The sequence below is a fragment of the Schistocerca gregaria genome, chromosome 2, assembly GCF_023897955.1.
Source record: "Schistocerca gregaria isolate iqSchGreg1 chromosome 2, iqSchGreg1.2, whole genome shotgun sequence".
Classification (NCBI taxonomy): domain Eukaryota; kingdom Metazoa; phylum Arthropoda; class Insecta; order Orthoptera; family Acrididae; genus Schistocerca; species Schistocerca gregaria.
In genome coordinates this window covers 489,643,137-489,661,511 of record NC_064921.1, presented here as the reverse complement: position 1 = coordinate 489,661,511, position 18,375 = coordinate 489,643,137, and the positions used below count along the sequence as shown (strand labels likewise).

The 18,375-nt window shown below is 36.6% G+C and overlaps 1 protein-coding gene across 1 annotated transcript in view; it reads left to right on the top strand.

Moving 5' to 3' along the window:
* The window catches only part of LOC126327695 (nuclear fragile X mental retardation-interacting protein 1), a 138,483-nt gene extending 121,908 nt beyond the window's left edge, over positions 1 to 16,575 (top strand). Inside the window, exons 6-7 of the mRNA XM_049995907.1 lie at positions 5,217 to 5,629; positions 15,578 to 16,575. Of these exons, the coding sequence (XP_049851864.1) occupies positions 5,217 to 5,629; positions 15,578 to 15,823 (659 nt within the window). The 3' untranslated portion in view covers positions 15,824 to 16,575. The remainder of the gene's footprint in view (positions 1 to 5,216; positions 5,630 to 15,577) is intronic.
* The last annotated feature ends 1,800 nt before the right edge of the window (positions 16,576 to 18,375 follow it).

Sequence of the window (18,375 nt, the reverse complement as noted above, 5' to 3'; positions counted from 1 at the left end):
GAAATCGCTCCAAAAAATTGCAAAGGAACTGAATGTAGGTGTTACGACAGTTAACGATTGGAGGAAGAATCGGAAAGACGTTGAATCCTATACAGTTACGATTTACGGTGATAACACTCTGAAGAATCGCAAAAAATTGAAAAAGCTTGAACTTGAACTGTTTGATAATTCATTGTGGATGTGGTTTTGTCAAGAAAGAAGGAAAGGATCTCCAATATCAGGGCCAATTCTCAAAGAAAAAGCGATAGTTTTGCACAAAAAATTGGAAGCTGGAAGTAAATTTGCTGCCAGTGAAGGCTGGATTGATCGTTGGAAAACTTGTCACGGTGTCCGATTTGTTTCTATTTCTAGTGAAAAACTATCTGCCGATGCCGCAGGTGCTAAGAAGTTTTCTGTTAAGTTTCAAGAAATTGTAGAAGAAAATGAATGTTACCCTGCCAAGTGTATAACATCGACAAGACAAGGCTGAACTTTAAAATGTTGCCAACAAAAGTGCTCGCAGCTTCAAATGAATCCCTGGTAGGAACAAAACTTATGTGATAGAATAACAGTCATTCCTTGTAGTAATTCAGATGGTACCCACAAGCTCCAGTTGTTCATCATTGGCAAATCTAAGAAGCCAAGGGCATTCAAAAATGTAAACTTATCCCCCTTGCCGGTTTATTACCGCAATCAAAAATCTGCTTGGATGGACTACAGCCTTTTTAAATCCTAGTTTTTCGATGAGTTTGTGCCATCGGTCGGAAAAGACTTGAAGCAAAAAAACCTGTCTGTTCATGCTCTACTGCTATTGGATAACGAACCATCACATTCATTTGATGAAGATTTGGTGAAAGGGGACATAGAAGCTCTCGTTCTGCTTCCTAATGTGACCTCACCCATCCAACCAATGGATCAGGGTGTTATCGAATGGTTAAAAAGGCGATATCCCAGAAAGTATATGAGCTCAATTTTGGAAAAATCTGAAGGAGGTCATAACTTAGTTGATGCAATAAAGTCCCTGAACATCAGAGATGCTATCTACACAATCACTGCAGCATGGGATGAACTGAAACCTGACACACTGTGGAAATTGTGGCGTAAACTTTGGCCACAAGTTATTACTGAAAATGAGCTTACCGAAGATTAGCAAAACGACGACGCACTGGAAATAATTAGAGATCTACAAACTCTGGAGCCGAACGTCCCTGCCAATGAAGTTTAAGAGTGGATCAATGAATGTGACAAAGACTGTGACGCTTTTAAAGAACTCAATGAGGACCAGATTGTTGCCGCTGTTAACCAGGAAACTGTGAATGAAGACTTGAACGGCGAAGACTAGCCCCCCACCCGGATTTCACACAACGATGCAAAAAACGCTTTTGACATCGCCCTTCAATACATCGAGCAGAATCCGACTTCAACTCCAATGGACGTTTTTTGGATAAAAAATGGAGGGAAATTGCAGCTAGATCTAAATTAACACCTGCTAAAAAGATATGTATCACTGACTTTTTTTCCGATTAATTTTTTTTTTTTCGTTTTTACTGTAAAAACAATGCATACAGTATAATTATTTCTTAGTTTATACATACAGTAGATTATTTCTTTGTAAAAAATTTCTTTTTTATATGCAGTGCTATAAACATTTTTTTAGTTTACAGTATATATCGTTTGTACGTTATTAAGTACAGTACAGTACTGTAATTTGTTTGTTGTTTTTTGTTTTAAAACCAATACATAAATTGTTTAATTTTTTGTTCTAAATGTCTTTTTATGTTTTTTTACAATAAAGATTAAATTTTTCGTATAATCCGACCTTTTTTTCGTTCCGACCATGGTCCCGGTCCCCAAGGTGACAGATTAGAGGGGTTCTACTGTAATGTGGTTATCAGAAACACATGAAGTCAAAGGTTAGAGCAACAAAAAATAAATGCTTGAAACATTAATGTGAAGAAATTGAAAGCTTGCAAGCTTCACATCATAATGATAACTTACATAAAAACCTAAAAGAAACCACAGAGTTATATAGAAGAAAATATGTGTCAGTCAACAAAGTTAATGAAATAGCTCTTAATGCTATGGAAAAGATAGAGACATGGGAAGACTGTACTAAGAATGTGTTTTTGGATGGTAAACTAAATGTTGAGATTTCTGGGAACAAAAATGTAACAAGACCTGGAATTATGGAAAAAGAAATTGAGAAAGCTATAAAATACCCAAAAGACAATGAAGCAATAGGACTTAATGGAATTCCAGTGGAGTTCATTCAACTTCTTGGTGAAGAAGGTATCTAGAGTCTTACACAGATTTACGATACAGAGCGTTATCCTGCCCAATGGCTATTATCATTCATTCCCTTTCAAAATAAGAATAATACAAGAAAAACTGAAGGTCATGGACTCATTAGTCTTATAACCCATGCCTTGAAAATATTTCTGGAAGTAATCCACCAAATGTCCTATGAAAAATTTGAAAAAAATGATTAGTGGGACAGAATTTGGGTTTGGGAAATCTTTAGATAAAAGACATGCAATAGTGGCATTAAAAGTTCTATTGCAAAACTGCTGTACCAGGATAAAAATGTTGGCTTTTGTTTTATTGATCATGGAAAAGCCTTCAATAGAGTGTAATGTCATAAAAATTATGGAAATCCTCAGAAGAATGCACATAGATCATAAATGCATCAGCTATATAGAGAATTTGTATTGGAATTGGACAGCATAGGGTAAGTTTGATAATGAGGTCACCAACTTGGTTAACACCTGTTGAGAAGTCCTACAAGGATGTGTTCTTTCAATCCTGTTATTGAATCTGTACTCGGACTATTTTTCAGGAAGCACTTGGTGATATAGAAAAAGACATAAAGGTTAATGTAGTCTTTATCAGCATCATTTTCCTGTAGTGATGATACAATATTGATTGCTGATAACTCACTGATAACTCAGGTGGTCTTCAACAACTCATTGAAATAGTAGGAGATTGAAGCAGTAATCTAGGTCTCAAATTAATATCAAAAGGACACATGACAGCCCAACTCCTTTACAAATGTAGATCTATGATTCAGTGGCTTCTTAATACAAAGAGTTGACAAGTTTAAGTACCTTGGAACAAGGCTCTGGAAAGACTGGAGACCAGATACAGAGATAAAATGTCACATAGAGAATGTCCATGCTGCTTTCATAAAATTTGATAAAATTCTCAGAAATACAGATGTAGATCTAAAGTTTAATTTGTCAGGTCCTATATTTGGTCTGTACTTCTATGCAATTGTGAAGGATGGGTGCTGCATTTAAAAGTAGCAAGGAAGAATGATTTGTTTGAAATGAGAATTTGCCACAGAGTGCTTAAAATACTTTGGACAGCAAAAGTATCCAGCACCAAAGTATTGCGAATAATATGTAAACAGAGAAATGTTAGTAACTATTTAAAAGAGGATATATCTTATGGAATGCCAAATATACACACATCAAAAAAAGTTTTGCATCACCCCATTTCCCAGAACTCCTGAAGATAGATGTTGACTGTGGATATTGTATCACAGACGCAGTCCCTTTGACTGTTCAGAGATGTTACTAAACCCACCCAAGGATGTAATGAATTTTAAAGTAGTTACTGCTCAAGAAAAAATTGGATGGTGAATTTATTTGCTCATCTCGAGTTCTCGAACTTTTTGCTCAGTCAGCAGACGTGACATATTTGTAGCAGAATTACAGCCAACTGCAAAACTTAACGAGTACATCACAAAATTATGTCACTGCAATCATACCGCCTTAGCCATTCATGACAGCAGCTATCACGTTCCCTAGTGGTTTTTAATAATTCTGGAAATTGACAACAGAAGCAGCACCAGTCAATGGGCAGGTCACAAGATGACCATACATTGTTCTCATATGGAATGAGTCCAATTTTTGAGTGATAGATGGCTCACAGTTGAGATCATCATGGCCCAACCTGTACTCAGGTGCAGTCGTTTTAACACTGAGTTGTGGCCCAAGCTATGCTCAGGCTTGTCTCCAAATTGTTATACAGTAGCTTTTTCTCCCACTCCTGCACATCTTGCTTCTGAAAGCAGTTACTGAACATCAGCCAACCTCCTTGTTCATAACTTTTACAAATGTCTCCATTCGTACATCAGGTCCAAGTTATCCTATGTATTTTAGCATCGGATAATGTTAGCAGTGTTTCCTGACACTCAAAATACAACTTGTTTCACTATTTCTGAAAAATTTCAGTTGCCCTATGGTTAAATGTAACTGCTCTGCATTATAAAGATATTACTTGGAACTCTGATGTGGAAAATAATCATGCATTAAAATTTTTAAACTCTGAATTTATTAATTTTATGAACAGATGAGCAGTTGTAGACCTGCACATTTCCACTAGCGGTAGTAATGTTGCCTTCTTCTTCTTCTTCTTCTCTTTTTAAATAAGCTTACCCTTTTTTTCCCCCTCTGAAGCATTTTTTTTATTGGAACATAGCCATGAGGAGTGATTTGCATGAAACAAAGAAAATTTACCTCGGATTATCAAAGCAATCATCATCATCATTGCCGTCATCATCATAATTTAATGAAATGCCTTGTCCAAAAATTTGGGTCTTTGTTCATGGAAAATGATCATGAGTGGCATACTCCATCAGCCTTTATTTCTTATATACGTTTCATTTTAAATCCATGCTCAGAAAGCTTGGTAGAAATTATTTAAGTGTGATCAATTCTATATTAATTAAATTATAGCTCACCTTCATTCATATATTTGTAGTTGCAGTTTTATAACCATTGAGTGGACAGAAGAAGGTTTATTAAAAGATGACTTCTAATCTGGGAAGCTATTATGCATCCAGCCAACTGATTCACATGTAAAGCTTTGTGTAAAAATGATATTTTTAGCAATATGTAAATGTGAAGTGCTCTATCAAGTTCCCTGCCAAACAAAAGTAGCTCTAAATGTCTAAATTATACCTACTGCCTTTGAAGGTTTATTAAATGACATTAAACTAAAGACATCCATTCTTATCAGTGTCAGTGTAACATCGCAAATCCCATAGTCATCTATTTTATATAAACATTTTTCATAATTGTATGGTAAAAAGCCTTTGCATTTCTGTTAAACATTTGATATTTATGACATATGCAGACAAATAACTCTCGATTGCATCAGTTTTGAACAACAGGTTTGAACAAAACTGTTATGGAAAATGTTGTTTGATTTGTTGTTGTTGTTTTTTGTTCCAGGAGACGAATCCCACAGCAATGTTAAAGGAGTTGAAAACAATGCAAAGAAAACAAATACAGAAACAGCTGTAGCTATATCTCCTGAAAGTAAAAGTAAATCCCCTGCCAGTAATAAAGTTTGCAAGCCATCAGTTTCAAATGACAGTGAAGGCAGTGGACCAGAAGAAGTTCCTGTAGTGAAGGCTCTGGAAACTACTCAGCCCACAGAAAATCAGTCTGAAAGTGAAGAACAGCAGCAACCACCTGTACGGTCAACTGGACGAAAAAGAAAACGTTTTCACAGGCAGCGGGTTAGCAAACGGAAGTTTGAAGGAAAAGGAGAAAATGGTCAGAGTGCAGAGAAAACTGGACAGCCCCAAGCTCCTCAACGGAAGATACATTTACACCGAAGACGACTAACACTTCTTGAAAAGGTAATGATCTTCTTTCCCATTCGATCTTTATGTATAAAAAGTTTTAACTGTGAAATGCTATATCTCTTGAAGCATTTAGTCACTCAGGACACTACAGCATGAGAGGAACAGCTTGGTATCACAGCAGGGAAAAATTTGCAATGTATTTTGAAATATGCAGACAGATGAAGAATATAGCTGTGAAAACCAGAACCAATCCCTCTTAAGCGTTTCTTTCAGTGCATTGCATGGAGAGTGCTTCTTTGGCATCCATGGATGATAATCTTTGTCAGCTTTCTGATGCTTTGACATTCTCATACATCCTGAGGAAATTGCTGAAATTCCTAGGACAACTGTGTTAATTCATCTATGAGTCTCATACCACATTCCTCATTGTTGATTCTGTCTAATTTATGGTAAATTCATTATTTCATTGCAAGTTATATGGAGCAATAAAAAATAATATTTGTTCTCTACCTTTTTTGTATAGGCAGCAGTTCCTTTCATAGGGTATTGACATTCTTTTTAAATGTCTGTCAGTCCAATACTTCACTACATGAACATGATGTCACCATTTGCTAAACAACATCTAAACATCATGAGCAGCACTTACAACATTTATTAGCTAAACTGGTATTCATCTGTATAACTCATCGTCAATGGCAGAAATGGTGTCAATTGAAAATCACAAAGAATTTATAATTGACACTTATGTCATTGATAAAGAGATAGATAATATGTCATAGTCATGGGCTGTATGCCTGAATACTGATTTGACTAGTAAGTATTTCAAGTGAAGTTCATGGTATTTAGAAGACATCCTTTAAGAAATATTTAAAAGCTGTGGAACACCAAGAATTTTCAAGATTTTTGCATTCAAGATTTTTATAGTGTCACCACTTTTCACAGTAATGCACCAGCTTCATTCACAGGCGCACTAGCAAATATCTGTGTCAGGCCTATTATTTCTGAGGTGGTCTCTCAATGAGAGTCGTGCCTTAGCATTCATTCCATGTCGTTATTTCTATGACTGCAGACATTGTCAAATTTGTCCTACCACCATCTACTCTAGTCCCACCACTGCTCAGTCTCTTGACTTCATAAAGAGGAAAACATACTATGGGACAAGCTGAGGTACAGACATTGTCCACATTTTTATGACAGTGTGATGCCTCCCTGTTGTGGAGGCTTGCCATTCTTTCAAAGTGTTTGTTCAGTGATTTGCCACATGTACCCAAATTCAATGTCACCACTTTGTCTTTCTGTCCCGTTAGTGAGGAAAGTGTGCTTATGACAGGCTGCATTGTTAACACGCATTATGCTGTCACAGAGCCTGTAATATAGTGACAGTTACATTGGTCCCTGCTTCATCTTGCAGGCATTTTAAGTTTTTTTCCCAGCATTGATACTTGAGAACTACAAAAATTGGAACATGTTCTAAAGTATGTGTCTGGTTCTTGCCATCCACTATAGTAGAACTTTGATTTTACGTTCTCCAATTTTACATTTTTCGCAGAATCGAGGCGAATCTAGGAAGAAATGTAAAATCGGGGAACTTTTAGCATTGATCTTATGGGTTCATCACAGGGTCTATGAATTTATGGTGTACTATAAATTCATAGCCCCTGTGATGAATTCATAGGATCAATGCTAAAAGTTCCCAGATTTTTACATTTCTTCATAGATTTGCCTCGTTTCTAAGTTCTTACTCGATGTCTGGCTTCACTCCATCCCGCTTTCTCCCTACTGAAATTTGATGTGACTGAATGAGTTACGTTGTTGTTGCTGTTGTTGTGGTTTTCAGTCCAAGGACTGGTTTGATTCAGCTCTCCGTACTACTCTATTCAGTGCAGGCCTCTTCATCTCTGAGTAATTACTGCAACCTCCATCCCTCTGAGTCTGCTCTAATCACTTGGTTCCCATGATTATCTTTACCCCCCCTACACACACACACACATACACACACACACACAAACACACACACACACACACACACGCACACACACACACACACACACACACACACACACTCACTCACTCACTCACTTCCCTCCAGTACTAAATTGGTGATTTCTGGATGCCTCAGAAGTGTCCTATCAGCTGATCCCTTCTTGTAATCAGGTTGTACCACAAATTTCTCTTCTCCCCAATTCTCTTCAGTACCTCCCCATTAGTTACGTGTTCGTAGTCACTTATCTGCACTGCTATTTTTTTTACTCCTTATTAAACCTATTTATGTGTTGCCCCTATTTGATTTTGTGTTTATAACCCTGTATTCAACTGACCAGAAGTCCTGTTCCTCCTGACACCAAAACTTCACTAATTTCCACTTTATCTAACTTTAACCTATTCAAATCCTTTTTTAAATTTTCTAATCTACCTGCCCGATTAAGGAATCTGACATTCCATGCTCTGATCCATAGAGCGCCAGTTTTGTTACTCCTGGTAATAACATCCTAGTGAGTAGTCCCCTCCCGGAAATCCGAATGGGGACTATTTTAACTCGGGAATGTTTTATGCAAGAGGATGCCATCATCCTTAAACCATACAGTAGAGCTGCATGCCCTTGGGAAAAATTACGGCTGTAGTGTCCCCTATCTTTCAGCTGTTCACAGTACCAGCACAGCAAGGCTGTTTTGGCTGAAGTTACAAGGCCAGATCAGTCAATCATCCAGACTGTTGTCCCTGTAACTACTGAAAAGGCTGCTGCTCCTCTTCAGGAAACACACATGTTTGTCTAGCCTCTCAATAGATACCTCTCTGTTCCGGTTTCATCTATGATATGGCTATCTGTATCGCTGACGCACGCAAGCCCCCACCCCCGACCAACAGCAAGGTTCATGGTTCGAGGGGGGGGGGGGGGGGAGTTATAAGTGGTACAAAAGACAAATGGTTCACATCTCAGGTGGTGGTGGAGTTAAGGGAATATTTTAGGCTATTGTGGAGACATGAGAGAGAAAGTGCTAATGTAATCCACAATTGGTGTTGCCAACTGCTCCTACGAGGTTCAGGAAGTCTCTTAAAAGGTATCATTGTGAAGAGAGACGCCACATTGAAGCACACCACAAGGTCATCTTGGTCCAGTTGGAAGTTATGATCCTGCTGGATGAAATGCATCAAATTTTGTATGTGGTACTGGCATTTTCCCACAAAGGGGCTTAGCATCACTGTTGGGTGTTTGCTAATATGACAATCAATCAACAGGAAAGCCTGAAGATGGCTTGCCAAAATATCAAACCATCTGAATGGTGTCACCCTGCTGAGTACCAGAGAAAAATGCAGAATTATTAATTAGATTCACTTATTAAAGAAACATCAAAATGGAAACTCAAAATAAGCTAAAACGAGCCTGTAGATGGAAATCACTTAATGGTCAGCACCCAAACCACCTGGGCAACTTCAATATTGACACAGATATGATGCACCTATGGCTTAGAATACACAGACTGAGGGCGAAATCATAAGCTCTAATGGTAACCGCCCTAGATCAAGGCCTCAAGGATAAAGAACTACAAGAAAAGTTATAACAAAACGGCTCAAGATGATGGTAGTCAACTTTATGGGGTACTCTCCAAGGCAAAAACCACATACTGTTAGGCTGTCCTATATTTATGAAACATGAATTCCTCGAGATACAGAATGAAGTGTGCATATACCTTCACTGGCAAATATGAGGAGCTCTAGCAACATTAGATCTTTTCAAAAAAAATGGTACAAGCACACAGCAAAAGCAGTCACAACAGCTGGATGTAGCACTATCCTGTATGACCAATACACCCATTTTGACTTAATAGTTGCAGCTAACTAGCCTGACATTGTTGAACATCAGCCACACCCAAGAGCATGCCTCCTAATTGATTCATTGTTGAACATCAGCAACACCCAAGAGTATGCCTCCTAATTGATTTATCAGCACTGTATGAAGAGAATATTAACGATCAAGTGGTGCAGAAGGAACTGAGCATCAGGGACAGTCAAATGTAGAGTGAAGGAACTAATGTCATCACCACTGTCACGGCTGCCATGGGATCTATATAACAAAACCTGAAGATGCTCTGTCTAGAATCTTAGGATGTGTAAACACAGTGAAATACAAGATATAGTGCTGTTTGGAATCATCCATATCTTGCACAAAGTATTGTAAAACTGTTTAAGTCACCAGTTGTACTCCTGCAGTAGATGGATATAACTTGAAATAGACCTGACTGTATCCAGAAATGTAATCTATGATGTGAAAAATAAAGATAAAGATGGTGGTGGTGGTGGTGGTGGTATTAACAGTCCCTATTGTTCTTGTAAGCCACACTCAGTTTCCACAATAGCCGGAAATAGTTTGCAGCATCCTAAGTCGACAATTTGTGAAGGATTTTTGTGGGAATGATGCCTTTGCAGTCATAGAAAAAGGTTTCAATGTTTCTCCCTGGGGAAAGATGTGTTTTGAAGCTCACAGCACATGGCATGGCATGGCATGCCTCCACAATATGATATTCATTACTTTTATCTTAGGAATGAAGTGATGGCTTAATATTCTCTAACCAGTAACTTGAAAAAATGAGCCTCTCATTGAAATTCTTTCTGTAGAGGCTGAAAATGAGGTCAGTGCAACAACTCCATGGCAATAATGATGAATTTTCTCATGTTGGCTATAAGAGACTGGGCCAGTACATACTAATGTGAACAAATGAAGCTCTTCTCTATATTTGTATAGGGTATCCAGAAATGTAATCTATAATGTGAAAAATAAAGATATAAAAATATAACAAAACAATGAAAAGAGAAAGAGAGCACAGAAAATGAGCATCAAACAGTACACAAAAAATTAAAAAAAAGGTATTTCTAGTTACCTAGCAGCAAAAATAGGCAGAAAACGAAGTGATTTGATAAAAGAAAGGGCAAACAGATGGAAATCAGTGATGAGAATTAACTTTGATACATCTGTCGAACCCAATCACAGATAGAACAAGAGGTACATGAAAAACAAAATGTTCGCAAAAGAAACAATTTGAAAATACAGGAAGTTACAGGTCTCAGAAGAAATAGCAAGAGCAAAAACATGGAAGGACACCAGAAGAAATTGGAAAGGAATACCAGTTGTAACAGAAAATAGTGAAGAGAAAGTGTCCAAGGACAGGAAAGTTAGGAAAATCCAGACAAAGAGATGGAAGTGAAAAATAAAGTAAAATGATGACACTGATGAATAGAAAAAGTTAATGCATAGATACATCATCAAAGGTCACATTATTTCATGATGTATATTTTGATTTCTGCCATGCACTTCAATTGGTGTGCAGAAGTTTTTTTAAATTGTTTCACTCTGCAAACAAGAGCATCTTCAGTTGCTTGTTGTGCTAATGGAAACATGGTGAAGTTTCAGTGTTCTGTTCCATATCATCGTCAACACAAAGCAGTGTATGTTAATGACTATGGCGAACAGAGCTTTAAACCTTCAGTGTGACGATATGACAATAAGCATTTGAGCATACTCTCTTTTATAGAGTCGAAATAATAATAGAGCAAATATACTTGTGGGAATCTATATGCACAAAAACTCGTAATGGTTGCTGTGCAGTTTGTGAACAGAAGTAGAATGAAGAATTGGAAAAAAAGGAAAAAAAAATGTTTCGTGCTGAATACAATGAAACACCTGTTTTACTTTTTCGTGCAGTCCAGACTTAAAAAAACGCAAAATGGAGGAAAATGTACATTGGAAAAATGTAAAAGCCACCCAAACACAAGCAAAAACACACATAATTGGCATATATGATTAAAAATCACAATCCTGTCCAATACTCTGTATAAAATCTGTCTAAGTGAAGGAAATGCTATATACAATACAGTGTTTACAGTTCTTAAAAAATCGGGTACAAGGTAACTGGGCTGTTTTTCAACATGCTGCGACCAGAAATTATATGTTCAAAACATGCATTTTTTTAAGATATCATCCTTTGTGCTGACTCAGAAAAAACATAAATAAATGAACATGTTGAATTAAACCAAAAACATCACAGCAGTTATGTGGTTAAACAATAAGCATAAATGCAAACATCTGTTTAATGACAATTTTTGTCACCACTGCTGTTTTTGTTTAATGTTTTTCTTATGAGCCACACTTCGAAAGCTCACCACCATTAAAGCATTATTTTGGGCTTAATGAGAAATGGATGTCAAAAAAATGGGTTTACTTCCCTAATTGACATTACAACTTATTAAAAGTCAGCTCAGTTAATTTCTGTGCACTGTGTAAAACGTAAATTTGAAAGAAAGCTCAGGTGCTACAGTTCCGTTTCATGCCCTCTATCACTACTGCCACTCTTTAAGATCTATAGTTTGTGGTGTATGGGGTATATGTGAGCAATGTATGTAGTTCTTGTAACTGTATCATGTCAGAATTGAACACAAAAGTCTATAAAATGTGCTATCACAAAACCCTTCTTCTATTCCCACGTGACACCTCTGTCATAAAACATCATCAGCATGAAAAGTGTATTTTCAGCACTTCACAAAATGGATTCACCCCTACCTGCACTCCTGTAGTTGAAGGGCCACTTGCCCTCTCCAGACATCCAGTAGGTGAGCTCATTTTGTGTGTGTGTGTGTGTGTGTGTGTGTGTGTGTGTGTGTGATGCTTCCTCAATTATGACTGAGCATATTCTTCAAGACTCAGTGTTTGAACTTAAAAGATTGATGACTGATATTGATGCTGGATACACTAAATCAGAAACACATGCAAAAAGATGAGACTTCGTTGTGAGTGTACAAGAAACAGTGGTGGGTGCCCCTTTGTCACGTACTGGTTCGGTCCAGAACACTTTGCGCTAATTGCCTTGGTTTTCTATTACCACTACTGTGACTGCAATTATCCTGTATATTCCCAACATACAGGATAATTGCTGCCACAATAGGTTTCTCTTCATCTTTGGTAGGCTGTGGGAACACATCTGTAAAAGTCAGAAGTTTTCCGGCAGAAACATAACACAGTGCAGATTCCACCCACCAGCCATGATGAAAGCCTTGTTGAGGTCGGTCAGGGATGACGCAGGTCTCTGTAAACTGGGAATCTATCTCATAATTTGCCAGTGTGGTAAAATGCATGTAGGCAGGCCAGACTACCTGGATGGTATAGAAGAGATACACTGACCATAAATTCTGTACACAAAACAAACAACTGAAGAAGTCCAATGTGGTAGAGCATTTAAGTGAGGCATGCACCTCAAGCTTGAGTATGGTCAAAACACAGTGGCAGTCTGTGTGGAAATTTACTTCTGTCATGGCAGCTGTGGAGGATGAGAATGTATCATCACTGCTTTCTCCACCACTGCACGAGGCCCATCTCCGCAGATGGCCAGGCAGAGGAGGTTGGGGGGGGGGGGGGGGGCAATAAAGTCCAAGACAATATTAGGAAAATGAGCCCACCCAAACCACAAATAAACAGTGTCAAAACAAAATAAATATAAGAAGAAAGGCCGCAAGAGCTTGAGAGGTATCAACCATCCCGCCCATCCACCTCAAGGATGGATGGGTGGGAGGGGGTGGGGGGGAGTGCCTGAAATCAATTTGTCGAAGTATCACACCTTCTTGATTACATTACCTAGTTGAATACCCTAGAAAGATTCAAAATCTTCTTACACCGGGAATATTTCAAATCATAAAGTAATGATAATAACATAATAGAAACACGGTTCACTGCTGATTTCACAGTGCTATGCTAGGTGTTCTATCTTGGCATTTAATTTCCCAGTTCCTCATATGTATGACTTTCATATCTTCTCTGATGTTGTCAAAGGTCTGCCAAGAGGATTTTGTTCTCAAAAGTGCTCTGTACACACTTGGTGGATTTTTTCCCTTTATGCTGGAGCTTAAAGTACATACCTGATCCAGTGGAGACTCCTGGCTTTAATTGAGGATGTGATGTCTGTCTCTTCATATGAATCATAGGAATTTTGTTTTTGTTGGTTTTCTTTATTCTGCTCTGAATTCCTCTAACTAATTGTTCTTAAAATGTCCCTTTCAAACATTTTTAGTTTCATCACCTCCTAATTTTGTTAGTGTAATGTATGAGAAGAGTTTTATGTCTGAGTATCCTTGAATTTGTTGAGAAGTCCCTCTTGCTGGAGATACGAGTCCTCCCTCGGGCATGGTGTTTGTGTTCTTAGTATAAGTTAGTTTAAGTAGTGTGTAAGTCTATGGACCGGTTACCTAAGCAGTTTTGTCCCTTAAGAATTCACACACATTTGAACATTTTGTTTAGAAGTTTACTATTATCATACCCAGCAGTTCAAAATAATACATTTCCTTTTTGTGCTTATTATGTATTTCGTTGTTGACATCTATCAAAGACAGGTGATTCTCATTATTGACAATCCCTGAACTTTTAACAGTTGTTCAACTTAAATGGTTAAATCCACTGATGTGTAACAGAAGCAACTGTGTTTCCAACATTGCAGCTTATTCTATTTAATTTGCAAGTGAGTAGCTGTTTCGGCAGTACCTGTAGCTAATCTACAGATATTGCATTAGAAGACATTTTCCTATCAAATGCTGATATTAAACTTTGAAAACCTTTAATGTTACACAAAACCTTCACAAGATATACTGAGCACTTTGATAATAATTGGTGCAAGGAACAGCTCAGATGATACATGTAGACAGAGGCATGAGGCATTACGCACACTGCTGTGTGAACTCTCTGGTCTCCTGAGTTACTTCACAAACACTGCACATCATGATCAACATTTTCCTACATCCAAATCTTATCATGTTGCTTGAAGAATGGCTCAGTCCTCACACTAGTAGAGTATTCCTAGTGATTTCTTTTTTTCTATATTGATAGATTGTTGTACTATTTTGCAAACTTTTTTTTAACTTGCAAGAGAACTTCACCTACCCGTCGTCATTAATTTCGTCCAAATGAAAGTGACAGAAGTGTGTGCCCTAGATCTCCAAGGGGTCTGAAAAATATATCATTTTTGGCATGGTTCGAGCAAGGGAGGAGCCAGTTATGTTAAGGCAGTTTATAGGCAGTGGTTGGTGCAGTGGAAAGATTACAGATCAGTAATCTGAAGGGCATGGGATTGAGTACCCGAGTGAAAATTATTTTTTATCTTCAATTTTTATGTTAGTTACAATGGAAATAAATTGAAATAATGCTCAATATATTGTATTTATTAATACTTTCATAACAATCATGAAAAACAGAGGCAAAGGAAAATTTGGGATTGCAAATAGATTTCCAAAAAGGGATTGCTATTACATCACCTGTAAGTAAGGTGTAAATAGCATTTAAAGAAGGGAGTGCAATTAAAAGGTTCAGGACATCGTATTTCATTAGTTTCATTTTGACCTTGGAGGAGACTGCATCAAAATAAATTACATTGTACATCACCAGCTATGATCGCCAACATTTGCCAAAAGTTTGTCTTGTACGTGGTTTACTGCCAAACTGTGGGATAAAAGTGTGCCCTTCATAATGTGTACAAAAGTGCTTCCTATGTTTTTACGGTGAATATCATTGTGCCACGTGAAAATCATCAACTTTAGAATAACAAAATTAACGTATTTTATGTGCAAAGTTCTCTCGTGCATCTTACAGTCACTTCTTGGAAATTTATTTGGAATCAAAAAGTTTTCTTTGGGTTTCCTTTTCATAGGACTTGACCCCTGACCCTAGATTACCCTTCTGTATTGTTTCCTCTACACCAACTGCTGCATGGAAACAATGCTAACATTAATGGGTCATGCCTTGCCAACCTGCACCAAAAATGCATTTTTTTTTTTTTTTTTTCAAAAGAGTTACCCATCTGGAGCTTCCACTTCTGTCTCATTCATTTTTGAATCCACCTTAACTTTGGTCTAAATTGGTGATGTCGAGTAGTTGTAGTCCCCTAGTTAGATCATTTACTAAAAGCAAGTAAAAAGCACTACACCTTATTGTCCTAGTTTTCTAAGAAAATATAATGTCTCATTTTTCAGCTCCTTAACAGTGAAATTCGCCATGAAAGGAATGTTATCTTGCAGTGCGTCAGGTATGTGGTGAATGAAAATTTCTTTGATGTACCAGCTGAGTACACACAGGATGAAGAAAAACAGATGATTTATGACAGAATACTTGGCAAATTAGAAACTGTAAGGCAATGTAATCATTATGTGGTGGAAAAAAACTTTTTTGGTGTTCCATGCAGTGAAGGCATTAAATGTGATGAAGATAAAGATGATTGAAGTCGTTTGTTACACTAAATGTACTATAAAAATAGAAGTTTTGTTAGTTTTGTGTTATTTTGCCTGTTATTGATTTTTACATGGTGATTCAGTGTTATTTTTGTGCTAGTGACAGCTGAAAATTGTTTGCTTGAAAACTTGCAGATATCTATTATTGTTTTCCTGTAACGATGTGCTAAGTCACTGTGTGTTATTGTGATATATTTATATACATATTTGCAAAATGAAGTAGCAGTAGAAACTGAATGTTGATGTGAATGAGTAAATTATCTACATGAGTGCTATATTGTCAATACAGATTTTATACTTTCCATCATGTGAACTTTGTTATTTGTGCTACGTACCTGTTGATCTTCATTGTATAATGCTTAATTGACGTGTAATTCCTTGTTATGAATCCTTGTGATGCCAAAGTGAAAATTTAAGGCTGCATCTTGCACAAAGTTTGCTAAAATGACAAATGCTGTTATTTTCATTTTCATTTTTAATAGAACATTCTGTTGAGTTCAAATGTGATTGCCAGATTTTGTTCCTAGATAGAATAATATTCTCATTTTTAGTTTTACTTCTGTTCAAAATGTAGTAGATCAAAAGATTGTTTAAACTAGCTATATAATCAAACACACTGCACTGAAAAATCATCCAGCTAAATAACCATTATGATTTTCAAATGGCTTTGTTAGTGGTCATAAAGGAATAATTGTTGGTTGATTTTTAAAAAAGATCAATGAACATAACTATGATATATCAAATTGGCAGTTTGATCACTTAATCTCTTATGTGTTAGACCTGTCCCTTTTCCTATTCCCCACCCTCCATTTTGGTTGTGAAATATACTTAAAGAATGGATGTTTCCTATTAAGTATAGGAATAAGTTTTTATTGATACTTTCTCCGTATGAGAATAGAATCCATCACACATTCTTATTTAATCAAATGTCATCAGATTGCCTTGTTTCATCAAAGAAGGTTCTTCTGGCTATAATATGTCTACTGACACTTCTTCCACAAGAAAAATAAAATATTAGTTGTGGGTAATTCATTTATGATATTGTGATGACCTAACTATTCATATAAAAATCCAAAATCTGAGATGGTTCAAGCATATGCATCATATTTCATAAGCAGGGTGTTTCAAAATGATACATCATATTTCAGGAGACTACATCTTCTGTATGAATGAAGATAGAAACTTGGAGTAGATTTTAACTTGCCCATTGAAATCGAAAGTTTATCTTTGCATGAGTTGGAATTCAGACACAGTTGTGCACGTGAAAGATGTACTCTTGTAAAATTGGATGGTTCTTTTGAAAGTGATGTCATTTTAGTCCTGTATATAAGTTAAAATTCTGTCTTCATTCATTTAGAAAAGGTAGTGTTGTAAAATCTGATTAGTCTTTTGAAACAACATGCATGTTTTCCTTTCCAACAGTATAAGCCATAAAGATACCATAGTTGCAGCTTTCATACATAATACTATAATTCTTTGATATAACTGAAAACTAAACAATTTAAATTCTCAGAAAATGATGCAGGTGCCATCTTATAGAGAGAACCGATAGTTATAATATGCTGTAGTGTCATGATCATTGGTTTTTCATCTCATTTGCCAAGGTATAGAGTAAACATTACCAAGCAAAGTGGAAATGGAAGTATATAAACTCACTTAACAATTGAGCTGCAAAACACGACAAATTTAAAATGGTAATAAGAGTTTGCTAAGGGAGAAAACAACACATGCTTCTGCTGAGAAAACCAACCCCTTACTCATGCTTACTTGCTTGTAAAAAAGTGACAATCAAACATAAAAAAATCTGTTTAATAATGAATGACACAATTATGAATTTTGGATACATGTAATGTAATATAATCATGGAGAGTAAGTAATGAAACTTTTATGAGTAATGATCTGTAGATTAGCTAAAACATTTTTTTTTTAAATTTGTTATAAGATGTAATAATGGTTCACTTCATCTGTAAACAAATTGATCAGTGTCAAGTACATAAGAAAATATAAATTTGCTCACTAGCCATCGAAATATAACGTGATACTAGTTAAGTGAAGTAATTTGCTATATTAAAATCAAAGATGATCCAGGAAATCCTTCCAAGGCATGTAAAGTCAAACATCAGTCTGCATTAGGCCTCAAACATCAGCTCATTAAATGTTTAGAATGAAAGGGGCTAGATCTGAACGAATTCCATGACCAAAGCTATCTTGGAACATCCATCATCAGTGATGTATAAAACAGAATAAAGAAATAAGAGGCTTGTGCATAATTTTGTCCATTGTAAAAGTCACAATTTAAATGTAGCCTTTGAAGGTCACTGCAGAGAGTAATCAAGAGACAGCCCAGTTTTTTGAAACAGTTAAGAACAATTTTACAGTATGCTATGGTACCAGGATTTAAACACTGTTCCAGTAATGAAGGTAAGAATAAGGTCACTAAAATTCAATGTGTTGGTCTAGGAGGTATAACTCAGTTTTAAAGAGAATTGCACTGAAGTTGTTAAGCCTCTATATAATTCACGAGTGATGAAGAATGTCATTAG